The 14,376-nt window shown below is 40.2% G+C and overlaps 1 protein-coding gene across 1 annotated transcript in view; it reads right to left on the reverse strand.

Annotated features, from left to right (window-relative positions):
• Positions 1–14,376, reverse strand: part of TANGO6 (transport and golgi organization 6 homolog) — a 206,405-nt gene that overhangs the window by 32,551 nt on the left and 159,478 nt on the right. The window contains exon 17 of the mRNA XM_036275427.1: positions 6,014–6,127. Within this exon, the coding sequence (XP_036131320.1) occupies positions 6,014–6,127 (114 nt within the window). The remainder of the gene's footprint in view (positions 1–6,013; positions 6,128–14,376) is intronic.

The following is a 14,376-nucleotide window of genomic DNA, read 5'->3' on the forward strand; positions in this document are numbered from 1 at the left end:
TTCCTCCTGCTCTATTTGAAGATAAATGCAAAAATGTCCTCGGGTAAGGATGATTAAAAAAAAAAGCAAGGGCACCACCAGTGTGGCTCAGTTGGTTAAGCATCATCCCATGCACTAAAAGGTTGCTGGTTCGATTCTAAGTCAGGGTACATGCCCAGGTTTCAGGCTCAACCGCCAGCGGAGTGTGTAGAAGGCAGCCAATCAATGTTTCTCTCTCCCTAAAAAAATCAATAAAAACAAAATTTTAAAAAGAAGCCCTGGCCGGTTTGGCTCAGCGGTAGAGCGTCAGCCCACGGACCAATGAGTCACGGGTTCGATTCTGACCAAGGGCATGTACCACAGTGACAGTTCATCCCCTGCCCTGGTCAGAGCTGTGGGGGAGGCAACCAGTCGATGTGTCCCTCTTACTTCGATGTTTCTCTCTCTCTCCCTCCCACTCTATCCAAAGATAAATTAAAAAATATCCTCGAGTGAGGATTAAAAAAAAGAGAAAAAGTTTCAATATCAAATGCTGCCATACTTAGTCACTATAAAACCATATGCAAAGTTCTCAAGTACTTCACGGTTTTTCTAAGAAGTCAACTCTGTACAACACACAGAGGACAGCAGTAGTAGTTACCTAGATAAACCTAGAACTACAGCCAATCCCAAATCACTTATTCTTTTTTAAAAGATCATCAACTTTTATTTTTTATTGTATATACGAAAGTCTGCCCTTATTCGTAGTTTCACTTACCCACAATCAATTGTGGCCTGAAAATATTAAATGGAAAATTCCAGAAACAAATAAATCATAAGTTTTAAATTGTTTGCCATTCTAAGTAGCATGATGAAATCTAGCACCATTTTGCTTCCCCCTGCCCTAGAGGTGAATCATCCCTTTCTCTAGTGTATCCGTTACCCACCCAATAGTCACTTAGTAGTCTTCTCAGTTATCAGATCAACTGTCATAGTATCACAGTACTTGTGTTTATGTAACCCTTATTTTACTTAATAATGGCCCCAAAAGCACAAGAGTAGTGATGCTGACAATTTGGATATGCCAAAGAGAAGCTGTGAAGTGCTTCTTATAAGTGAAAAGGTGAGTATAATATGTTATTTTTATTTTGTTACTGTATTTTTATTATAGTATATAGTTATAATTTTTCTAATTTATTATTAGTTATTGTTGTTAATCTTACTGTGCCTAACTTATAAATTAAACTTTATCATAGGTGTGTATGTATGTATGTATGTATAGGAAAAACACAGTACACATAGGATTCAGTACTATCTGTGGTTTCAGGCCTCCATTGGGAGTCTTGGACTGTATCCTCCACAGCTGATTCTCATTATTCACAGTAGTTACATCTTATAAAGTCACCACAAACACTGAACTAGTGGATACTGAACCACTGCTCATAGGGGGAGTGTAATTCGTTTTCTGAGAGTCACTCCAAGTTCCTCACTTTTTAAATCTTTCCCCGCCACCTCTGTTCTTCACATTAGATAATTTCTATTACTTTATCTTCAAATTCTTTTTTTTAAACATTCCTTTTTAAAAATGTTTGTTAATGATTTTTTTTTTTTTTATCATCCTCACCCGAGAACACTTTTCCATTTTTGTTCAGATAGAGCGGGAGGGAGGGAGAGGAAGAGAGAGAGAGAGAAACATCGACGTGAAAGGGACACATCGAGTGGTGGCCACCCGCACAACCAACCAGGGCCGGGGACAAACTGCAACCGAGGTACGTGCCCTTAGCGGGAACCGAACCCAGGTCCCTCCGGACCGCAGGCTGATGCTCTAACCGCTGAGCCAAACCGGCCAGGGCTGTTAATGATTTTTTAGAGAGAGGAAGGGAGATAGAAACATTGATGAGAGAGAGAGATATCGATTGACTGCCTCCTGCACGCCCCCTACTGGGGGATTGAGCTTGCAACCTGGGCATGTGTGCCGACCGGAATCAAAACCGGGACCTCTCAGTCCACAGGGCAACATTCAATTCACTGAGCCACACCAGCCAGGTTCAAATTCTTTTTTTTTTTTTTTATCCTCACCCGAGGACATTTTTCCATTTTTTGTTCAGGTAGAGTGGGAGGGAGAGAGAGGAACAGAGAGAGAGAGAGAAACATCGATGTGAAAGGAACACATCGAGTGGCTGCCACCCGCACAACCGACCAGGGTCGGGGACAAACTGCAACTGAGGTACGCGCCCTTAGCGGGAACCGAACCCGGGTCTCTCAGGACCGCAGGCCGACGCTCTAACTGCTGAACCAAACCGGCCAGGGCCAGGTTCAAATTCTTTTATTCTTTCTTTGGCTATCTCCATTCTGCTTCTAATTCACTGAGTGATTTTTTTGAAATCTCATAATTGTAGTTTTCAGTCCTAGAACTTCCTTTCAGATCTTTTTAATCATTTCTGTTTCTTTGCTGAGATGTTCTATCTTTTTATTGATTGCAGGCATATTTTTTATTCACTGAGGATAGTTATCATAACTGCTCTAAAATCCTTACCTAATAATTCTAACATCAGGCTTATCTTTGAGTTGGTCTAAGTTGATTGTATTTTCTATTGAGAATATGTTCCATTTTCCTAGTTTTTCATATACTGAGTTATTTTGGATTGTATTCTGGACATTATGAATAAGAAATTATGGAGACTCTGGATTCTGTTCTTTTCTAATTAGTGTTTATCTCTCTCTCTCTCTCTCTCTCTCTCTCTATATATATATATATATATATATATATATATTTTTTTTTTTAATCCTCACCCGAGGATATTTTTTTTCGATATTTTATTCAGATAGAGTAGGGGGGAGAGAGAGAGAGAGAGAGAAAGAGAGAGAGAGAGAGAGAGAGAGAGAGAGAGAGAAACATCGATGTGAAAGGGACACATTGAGTGGTTGCCACCCACACGACCCAACCAGGTCTGGGGACAAACTGCAACCTAAGTTATGGGCCCTCAGTGGAAACCGAACCCGGGTCTCTCCAGACCTCAGGCCAATGCTCTAACCGCTGAGCCAAACCGGCCAGGGCAGTGCTTTAATATTTTTAAGCAGGCAATTATCTTGCTTGGTTCAGGGGTTAGTCAGAGATGTATGCAGACAGAATCTGGGAATCCTGCCTCCAGATCTTTCCCTTCCAGGATTTGTACTCTCCCTCCTGTAGCGGTAGCTTCCTCAGATTCAGTCTTCTTGTTCCGCTCTCCAGAAAGACTAGGATTTCTCCACTAGTGCCCCTAATGCATTGCATTCCTTGTCAAATAGACTTGGCTAAAAGCCAAGAAAATGGGATCTCATTTTGTATAGCACCTCTTCTCTAAGCATAGATTCCCCAGAAGAACCTGCCTGCTTCTGACCAAACTCCAGTGTCTTCAGGTAGCTGCCTACTATATTATATCCAGTTTTTAGTTGTTATCTGAAGGAGAGCCAGTCTGGTAGGCTATTACTCTGCCATTATCGTCCCAATTATTCATTATTGTCTTTGGAATAAATTTATGAATATGGATGTTCTGAGTATTTACAATACTTAAATAAGTCATCTTGCAAAGACCTAATTCGGGAAGAACCGTATAGTTAAGCACCATTTTCTCATTCTGTTACTCAGCTCATCTTCTCCATGTTGAGCAGGGCTGTTAATAATTAATTCTGAGGCCAACAGAAGATACAGGTCTAACCATATATAATTCCTCTCCTGGGTATCCTAGTAAATTTAATTTCCAGCAAGGGTATGATAGAATGGGTTTAAAGGGGTGTCTTTCCTGGTTCTCTTAGGCTTCAGGATATATTAGGAATGAGTTAACCAATAGATATGGTCAAAAGGCCAAAGCAAGGCTAAGGAGAGAAAATAAGTATTTCAATAAAAAAGTGAATGCAGTATTTTCCTCCAATGTGGATATTGTGTGGAATGCACAAAATTCTGGCTACTTTCAAATAGGAAAGAGGTAAAAGCCACCTCATGAGTTAGGGGTGGTGATGTCTTCCCTCTCTGATCCCAGTCTATCACCTCATCTTCTGAACCTCTGCCTCTTACTGGACTCTCTGCCTCCCTTTCAAGCTGAGAGAACCACAGAGGGCTTTGGCCAGCACATCTATGAACAACAGAGTATTCACTGAAACCTGGGATTATCTTTTGGCACTCTATTGCTTGAGAGATAGTGATTAGAAGAAAAAAAAAAACACAAACTTCATCAACAAAGTGGCATTTTCATTTCAGCTGTTCCTGGGGGGCAAAACAGAGCAGTAAAGAGACATCCTAGATTGAAAGCTTTGTGGTTATCTCCGCTTCTCATTAAAGTGGCCCTGATTATAATCATACCTACGATTACAAGATTTAACACACCTGGTCTCAAGGATGCCACAGGAAGAGGAATCATACATCCATCCCATCCCATTTCCTTTTCTTTATTCACCAAATAAGCACAATTTATAAATTTCAGTGAGTGCAGAATAAAGTTGTTTTAGAGAATAAGATAGAGGTGTTTCATTCACATGGCTTTTTGAAAGTGACAAAAATCTTCCATGGTCACAAATTATTTTAGTACTGGTGAGACAAGCTCATTGGCTACACATGGATGTGAGAAATCTGGATAGTGTCTCTTTATTTCTTTTTCACTTTACTAACCAGACATTTCTCTCTCTCCCTATTGTTTCTGTCTTTTTTTCTCACTCAGTGAGTGTGTTGCACTTAGTTTTGTAGATTTATTTTAAGTGTTGTATCATATTTTCACATATATTTGTATTCTGAAATAACTTTAGATTTACAGATAAGCTGTAAAGACAGCACAGAGAATTCCTGTATACCCCTCACTCAGTTTCCCCTATTGTTAACAACAATATATTTGTCAAGAGTTTTGTAGATCTTGACAATGGATGTAAAACACTCTTAACTCCTTGTACAGCAGATTCTCAACAAGAGCAGTGTATCCTATAGTAATTTAATTATCTGAATTATTGAGTTATGATCTGTGCCTTCTCCACTCCCATCAAGTTCCTAAATAATAACTAATGAGTCCAAGCTTGTACAAGTGGTGTTAGAAACATGATATGGCAAAATTCCAGCATGAATAAAGCCTGTGTGTCTGACAAAACTATCACTCTTCTGCCCTGGCTGATTTGGCTCAGCGGTTAGAGCGTCGGCCTACGGTCCAGAGAGATCTGGGTTCGGTTGCCGCTAAGGGCATGTACTTCGGTTGCAGTTTATCCCCCGCCCTGGTTGGATCGTGCGGGTGGCAGCCACTCAATGTGTCCCTTTCACGTCGATATTTCTCTCTCTCTCCCCCTCCAGCTCTGTCTGAATGAAAAAATGTCCTCGGGTGAGGATTAAAAAAAAAAAAAACTATCACTCTTCTAATGGCTTCACTGACAATTAAATACTGATGTGCCAGCTGCAGATGAGCATTGTGGATGCCAGTAAGTGAATTATTAATGCAAACTCTTTCTGCAAAGTCAACTGGGAATGAATGCCCATTAAGATCAAGAAGGCAATTAATTTAGAGGTTACTCATTCTCAGCTCACGTATGGATATAAATACTTTCTTTCTGTGTTGGCCATACACTGGGGAGAAATTCAGCCAAACCCACTTGGAGGAGGAAGAAAGTTTAATTAATGCAGCAACTAAAATCTCATGGATTGAAATCACAGCTAGAAAGAAAACATTTTAAATGAGGCCCTTTTGTAATTCAGGATAAACTATTATAAGTCAGGAAGGCAAGTCACTAAAGTTCAGGCTACAGAGGCAGGCTCAGTGCAATCCAGCTAGCTCACGATGGAATGCCAAGACTTAGGGCCTCAATTTATAAATTTGTGCTCTGGTTTTTCTGTAGCAGTTATTGTGTAATTTACCCACTTATGTTATAGAAGAAACAGAGACTCTTACTGAAGATGCAACAATACAATTTCCAGCTACAAAATCCCTGCTTATCGATGAGTCAACCCAGGGAAAAGGTTTGAGCTCTGCCCTGGTGAAAGGAAAACTGATAACTGACAAAAACCAGAGGTAGGGAAATTGCAAATAGTGAGAGTCTGAGTTACCTCTGTAGCTTTCTGGCTGAGTCCCCGAAGCAGCAGTACAATCACATGGATGGCAGCTCTGCGCACTTGAACTTCATGGTCTGTTTTAGCCACAGCAATCAGGCAAGCTGTTACCTAGGAGAGTGAGGGAAGAAGTCAATAAAACTCAGGATTGCACAATTACATAAAGCCCTCTTAAATACTTTCCACTTTCTTTACATTCATCAAAAACAATCTGGCTTAGAGAGGGGTGGATAGTTTCCTCATTCTCAATAAGAGAGATCCAGTAGTAGAGATCTTGATTTAGTCTAGCTTTTCTGGAAAAGGAAAAAGTTAGTTTGGAATTCAGAAGGGAAATTAAGGAGTGGGAAGGAATACATGTATTCAGTCATGTGCAGTTTAATGACAGGGATACATTCTGAACAATGTGTCATTAGGCAATTTTGTCTTTGTGTACATCACAGAGTGTACTTTCAAAAATCTAGATTGTATAGCCTACTTCGTACCTAAGTCATATGGTGTGCCACCACCTTATATGAGGTCCGTTGTTGACTGAAATGTCATTATGTGGTACATGATTGTATAATAAAAGTATAGTCAAATGCAAATATTTCCTCAAAAGTAGGTAAAACTGTTACTTGCTCCCCTTTGGGGACACTAAGTCGAAGAAAAGGTGGTCCAAAACACAGTGGCATCTAGGGACTGAGGACCATGGAGATTTAGCTAAGCAGGCTCCAGAGTTCATATTCAGGCCTGGCATAAATATGAATGTACCTCCAGTGAAAGTTTCTTCCTAGAAACAGAAATACATAAATATTCAAACTGATCTTCTTTAACATGCCCAGACTTCCCAGTCCTACAAATCCAGCTTATACCCCATATGAGTCACCAGGGGCCAATTTCAGAGACTCCTTGCCTGGGCTTCTTTTGTGGAGTAGGTCGTTCAGTGCTCATTTACTTTAAAAGATGGCTCTATAACCGAAAAGACTGCAAATTACTTACACAATGTGGTGCCAGATATATAGCTAATAATTATATGTAATAAAATCAGAGTTTCTATATCCTGTACCAGCCACCCTGCTTGTGGTAGGCATAAAAATATTCTAAAACCTCAGTAAACAGATACCAGTAAAAATAATAGCAGCAAACCTTTCTGAGGCACTCGTGCAAGATTTGAAAAGGAAAAGCAAAAATTTTTAAAGTGTGACCAATGGCAGCACAAATCAGAAAGTAAGAAAATGATTCAATTGGTTTGATTTACTATGTGGTGTATTTCTTGGCCAACTGTGGAGGGATTTTTAACTATGATAAGAAAATAGACTGTATGTTTGGAAACATGTATAAATATATATTATGCTTAAAGAATGGTTTTAAAAAGGTTTTCAAAAATACAGGCACAAATGAAGACATAGGCTTGTGTAGAAATTTTAACTATGCAGGTTGTATTTTTCACAGCTTTCAAACAGTTGGGCATAGTTCAAAGTATCTAATTAATCAGTGATGGCAGAGAGATGAGAAGAAGTAGCTTGTTCTTAAATATAATTGCATCTGTGGTGCACTGGCATTCAGTCAAGTTGTACATCCACTAGACAAACTTGCAGCTTGCAAGTGAAGGGAAATCCCAGAAAAGCTCAACTGTTTGGGGGCTGTTTTTCAATGAGACCCAACAAGCTGCTTCTGCTTTTGACCTGGGACACCATGACCCAAGGCCATCAGTGGCTTCCAGGCCTCTGGCATTAATGGTGAAAGCAATTCAGTCCTAGGAGGAATTCCTTGGGCAACCTCCAAACATGCAACAATATAATAGCTACCTCTACTTGCAGGCTTAGTATTTACAAGGTAAGAGCTGAAATCAGAGAAACAAGTTAGAGCTAGGTCTGAGTCTTTCTTGACACATCGAAGTTTAGCTTATTCAGTCTGATGACTAAAGTGTGAAAGCTAGCACAGGGCCATGTAATTTGCAGATGCTCCCAAGCCTCCGTGCCAGTTTCCCTCTAGGTTTTAGTTTTGGGCCTGTTTCCACGTTTATGGGACCAAGGCTTCTTGTCCCAGAATCCTGCTGGCATCCAGCTTTGTCACCTTTGTTCTGTTCACTATGCTGAGGGGACCATGCTTCTGCTTCGGCTCTCAGTGTAAGGCCAGCTCTAACTATCAGACATTTATTCTATAATTAGGATAGACAGAGGCATCTGGCTGGAAAAGGACTTCCCTGGCAAGGCCAGTTTTTGAATGCCTGTGCCACCGAAAAGATATGATTGACAGAGGAGCTGGTTATAATCCTTGCTGAGATCAGCTAGAATGGTTTCCTGCTTGTTACAGGCTATTAGCAGTTTATGCATCAGACTATACCAAGCCCATCTGCAATTAGCCATCCGGGACAATCAGGAAGAGTCCTGGAAACAGGAAAGTGTTCATGAACCTTCCTCGATACCTTTGCCACAAACACCAAATTCTATGACATGTATAATACTCAGTTATGCAAAATGTTTTTAAAGCATCAAAATTTTAATATAATCTTACAGTTATCATCTAGAGATAAGAAAGGCCTTCTGCTTTTCAGGTTAGGTTTCCCATAACCAACCTGTAATGTTGCTCTTTGGCAGGCCAGTGGGATGGACCCCTTGCCAAACACTAGAAGGAAGGAGGATGTATGGCTACTCTCTTCTATCTGTCCAGTCTGAACAAGTCACTCGCATAGCTAGTCTTTCTCACTTCCAACACCAAGGACACACTCAACATTGCCTTCTACCCCTCAAAGCCTTGGCAAATAGACAGACAGATGATGTAAGGTCTTTACTAATTTATATATTGGTGTAATATCTCTCTGTTTTTAAGTCCTCCCAGAGAACAGAAACCCATTCTATATGATCTTCATGTTGCCTGCCCTAGGGTCAATGCAGCTATTTTAATAAACCATATAATGTAAGGCTTTTTCTTCATTGGCTAACATTATGCAAATCACATCCACTTCTGAAAGCCATACAGAGACAAAGAGTATATTGCTTTGGAAACACTAAAGGTCAGTTTAAGCAATTTGACACTTGATAGGAGCAACAACAAAAAAATCACTCCTTAAATAGCTGGCATACACCAAACATAATCAGAACTATATTAATAAAGAAAATACAAATCATAAAATAGAAAAAACAAACCCTTGGAAAATTCCAGAAGAGCAGTACCAGAGTTGAGGTATGTATCAAGAAAGCATGATTTCAATTTTCCAACTGCATCTTTTTTTAAATTCATCTTTTATCTTTATTGTTGAAAGTATTACAGATGTCCTTCCTTTTTTCCCTCCTCCCCGCTGCCATCCCCATACTACTGTCTGTGTCTACTGGTTGTGCATATATGCATATAAATTCTTTGGTTTATTTCTTCCCACCTCCAAACCCCGCTTCCCTCTAAGGCCTATCACTTTGTTCCCTACTTCCATGTTTCTGGATCTATTTTGATCAGCTTATTTTGCTAATTATATTTATAAAATAAGTGAGATCATGTGGTACTTGTCTTTCTCTGGCTGGCTTATTTCGCTCAGCATAATACTCTCCAGGTCTCTCCATGTCATCTCAAAGGATAAGAGATCTTCCTTTCTTACAGCTGCATAATATTCCATTGTGTAAAGGTATCACAGCTTTTTTATCTACTCATCTACTGATGAGCACTAGGGCTGTTTCCAGATCTTAGCTATAGTAAATAGCGCTTCTATGAACATAGGGGTGCATATATTCTCCTGGTTGGTGTTTCAAGCTTCTTAGGATATATTCCAAGAAGTGGGATCACTGGGCCAAATGGCATTTCCACTTCTTTTTTTAATCCTCACCCGAGGATATTTGTCCATTTATCTTCGGATAGAGTGGAAGGGAGAGAGGGAGGCAGAGAGAGAGAGAGAGAGACATCGATGTGAGAGAGACACATCAGCTAGTTGTCTCCCACATGACCCCAACCAGGGCCAAGGACTGAATTGCAAGTGAGGTATATGCCCTTGACTGGAATCAAACCCAAGACTCTCTGGTTCATGGGCCAATGCTCTAACTGCTGAGCCAATCTGGCTAGGGCTCCATTTTTAATTTTTTAAGGAAACATCATATTGTTTTCCATAGTGGCTGCACCAGTCTGCATTCCCACCAGCAGTGTACTAGAGTCCCCTTTTCTCCACATCCTCCCCAGCACTTGTTGTTTGATGATTTGTTGATGACAGTCATTCTGACAGGTGTGAGGTGATACCTCATTGTTGTTTTAATTTGCATCTCTCTGATGATTAGTGACAAGCATTTTTTCATGTCTCTTGGCTATATGTATGTCCTGTTTGGAGAAGTGTCTATTCAGGTCCTCTGCCCATATTTTAATTGGATTGTTTGTCTTCCTTTTGTTGAGCTGTATGAGTACTTTATATATTTTGAATAGTAATCCTCCAATTGCATCTTTATCCCTTTTCCTAACACTTCCTTTGTTAAAATTCAGTTGGTTTGTGAACTAGTCTGAAACTAGACCATCTGTCCCTCCATTTTGTAAGTTAAGAAACCTTAACAGCAAAGGCAGTATGCCCTCTAATTCATATGTGCTTGGCCTGCTCATTTAACTTGCCATGAAAGAGAACCACGGTGGCCATTTTGTTTTCCAGGACATCCACCCGACTTCTCATCTCAGGAGTCTATGTGTCCTCACACTGCACACACCCTGCCACTTAGAAAAATGCACTGAGTCCTGGACAGTTTGGTTCAGCGGTTAGAGTGCCGGCCCGCAGTCCAGAGAGACCTGGGTTCGGTTCCCGCTAAGGGCACATACCTCCGTTGTAGTTTGTCCCCAGCCCTGCTCGGGTTGTGCGGGAGGCAGCCACTCGATGTGTCCCTTTCACATTGATGTTTCTCTTTCCTTCTCTCTCCCTCCCACTCTATCTGAACAAAAAATGGAAAAAAAAAAAAAGTCCTTGGGTGAGGATAAAAAAAAGAAGAAAAATGCACTGATTGTGGAAACCTGGTAATAAATTCAGATCATGCAGTGGGATCAGAGGTGGTAGCTTTGCATCAGATCTCAAAGCTCAGCTTTGTGAGCACCACATTAAAGCGGATTGCCCCTTCACTTGTAACCTGGGGCATGTCTTATTTGCTGCACTGAGGTTGGGCCTCTCACTGTGGTTGACTTAAATCATAGAAAATGATAAAAAAGAAAGAGCATATCAAGAGTTTGTTTCAAGTAATACAGCTCTTGACAAGAATAAGAAGAAATTGGGGAAAATAATAATGCTCTCCAAACAGGTTAAATCTTGACATCAACAGATTGAAAAAACCTGAATCCCCAGTACAGAGAATGTGGAAGAGTTGATCCTTTATATTCCTTCCCTATTAGCAAGCACTGTCACAGCACAGATAGTCCACAAATCTGGACCACCCAACAGGTAGGATGGCTTTCTTCCGATGCCCAAAGGCTATAACTCTGACCCCCAGATCAGATTATGTTAGAAGAGCCTATGGTGGTTAGTTTGTTCAATTTTATATCAAAACAGATTATGCGTCTCTTCTTTCTCTGCCTGGCTAACACTTGATCAATGTAACTTCCTAATTGCTCTGACACTTCTAACTGAGGGTCCCAGGACTGTGTTCCCTCAGCACTCAGTGCTTGTACTATGTCATCCCTCTAGCCCACCTTCTATTTATTCCTCTGTATTCCACACTCCTCTGAGATTTTCCTGGAGATAAAGACTGGGTCCTATCTGTGTCCTCTAACATACCTGGCATATGACAAATGCTAATGAAGGAGAATTCCTTCAGTTTGTAGCCAAAGACAAGTTTCCCCAAAGTTAAGTTCCTCTTCCACCAGTACACACTGCGACTAAGCATTTCTGAGACTACAAAAGATTCCCAGATCTTTTATGGGACACTGAAAGAACTGTCAGAGAAGACACAATAATATTTTAAAATAAATTAGATAATTTCATTCCTCTGCTTTGGCTTCCCTCCTCACTCACAGTAAAAGCCAAAGCCCTTGTAAGGCCTCACTTGGATTGCGATAACCTCTCTGATTCCTTCCCTTACCCTCTTCACTCAAGCCACACTGGCCTTCCTGTTTGTTAGTGAGTCAAGCATGCACCTGCCTCAGGACCTCTGCACTTGCTGCTCCCTCTGCCTAGAATGCTCTCTCCCCAGATATCTGTGTGGGTCAACCCATTACTTCCTTCAGGTCTTTGCTCAAATGTCACTCATCAGTGAAGCATTTCCTGTTCATCCAAGTAATAACATGCTCCCTTCCTTACCTTACCTTACTAGATTTATCTCCTTAGCACTTACTCCATCCAACCATAGTATATACTTGTTTACTTGCTTGTTTGTTTGTTATCTAACTCTCCTCTCTAGAATGCCAGTTCTGTGTTCAGAGCTGGATCCTCACCACTTAGCACATGGCTCAGTTGTAGTCCCATAACTGGCACAGAGTAAGTGCTCAGTAAATATTTGTTGAATGAAAAAATGAATGAAGAGTCATGCCAAATATCCCACTTTTTCCATGTGAATGGATAAGAGCAGTCTGACTATATATAGGAGGACTCAATGAAAGAAATACTAAGACTGTCAAGTGTTCAATCATGTTCAAACTTGTAGTCCACCCAAGGCAGTTAGTTTGGCACTGATGACATGGCAAGTGTGGGATGCTACATAAGAAGGAACATCTATAAAAGAGACAGAAATTATGTGGGATGGAAACACCTGCTTTTTCAAATCAGAGGGAATATACTACCTTCAAACGTTTCTTGCCAAAAGCAAGTGCTACTAAGACAAAGCTATGTGACCCTTCCTGTCAGTAATTTTTTTCATATGACAAGTCTCTTCCTTTTCAAGGCTACAAAAATAATCTTTTTTTTTTTTTAAGTTACCAGTCATTTACTATACTCATTGTCCTATAACTTGATCTTTACTCTTATAATACCATATACATCTTTTTATGTCCACAAATACAGTTCTCACTGAAATTCATCATGTTCTGGAACACATGTGTCCTACTTTGCTTAATCAACTCCCCATCTATGGACATCTGGGCAATTTCAAAATTTTTATTTAAAAAAATTTTTTTAATTGAATTTATTAGAGTAACATTGGCTAATAAAATTATATAGGTTTCAGGCACATACTTTTATAATATATGATCTATATATTGTATTGTGTGTTCACCACCCAAAGTCAAGTCTCCTTCCATCACCATTTATCCCCCCTTTACCCTCTTCTATCTACCCCCACCCCTTTCACTCTGGTAATCATCATACTGTTGTCTGTATCTATGAGTTTTGTTTTTTTTGCTTAATCCCTTCACCTTTTTCACCCAGCTCCCTAAACCCCCTCCACTCTGACAGTTATCAGTCTGTTCCCTGTATCTATGAATCTATTTCTAGTTTGTTTGTTAGTTTGTTCATTAGATCCCACATTTAAGTGAAATTGTATGTTATTTGTCTTTCTCTGACTGGCTTATTTCACTTAGCATAATACCTTCTAGGTCCATCTATGCTGTCGTAAAAGGTAAGATTTTCTTCTTTTTCACAAAAGTAATCTTATAAATGAACTGAAAACATTTATTGAAAGCAAATATAGAGGAGTGGTTAAGAGCATAGATTCGGGAACGAACTGCCAGCATTCAAATCCCAGCCTTGCTACTTTCTATTGGCATGCCTTAGGCAACTTATTTAATTTCTCTGTGCCTCACTTTCCTCTGGGAGGACTGAATCAGCTGACATATGTAAGGCACTCAGAAGAGTATTAAGTGCATGCTATCATTACTCTTGTAAAAATATGTAGGAACTCGTCTTCTCAAATAAGCCTTACCCTCCTTCCTCTTCCTTCAATATTAATCAAACAATGCTTACTGAGTACCCACTATGTACCAAACACTGCAACAGGCACTTGAGGTGCAAAGGTGAATAAAAGTTGGTTCTGTTCTTGTTATCCTCACAGTTTATTAATGACCATAAATACTCCTGGGATTGATGTTATAGAGAGTCAGGTCTCCAGAAGTGGGGCTAGGTCATTGGACAAGGGGTTTGCCAGGCAGGGCTCCCACAGAGGCAGCTCCTCACATCGATTTTATTTTATTTTATTTATTTATTTATTTTTAATTTTTTATTTATTTTTTTGTTACAGATATTTCACCTTTTTTCCCCCATTGGCACCCCCCTCTCCACCCCACCCCCGCCCCGTCCCCGGCTTAGTTGTCCATGTCCATTGGTCATGCATACATGCATATAAGTTCTGTGGTTTATCTCTTCCCACCCCCCCACCCCCTCTTCTGAGGCTCACATCAATTTTAAAGTTGAAATAAAAGGGCTTTCTCGTTGTGTTAGCATTCATGGTAAGCAAACAGTCTACTACCTATTCATACTGCATTTCTGTGGACTTAATAAGCAA

The sequence above is a fragment of the Molossus molossus genome, unplaced genomic scaffold (genome assembly GCF_014108415.1).
Source record: "Molossus molossus isolate mMolMol1 unplaced genomic scaffold, mMolMol1.p scaffold_m16_p_21, whole genome shotgun sequence".
In the NCBI taxonomy this organism is placed as follows: domain Eukaryota; kingdom Metazoa; phylum Chordata; class Mammalia; order Chiroptera; family Molossidae; genus Molossus; species Molossus molossus.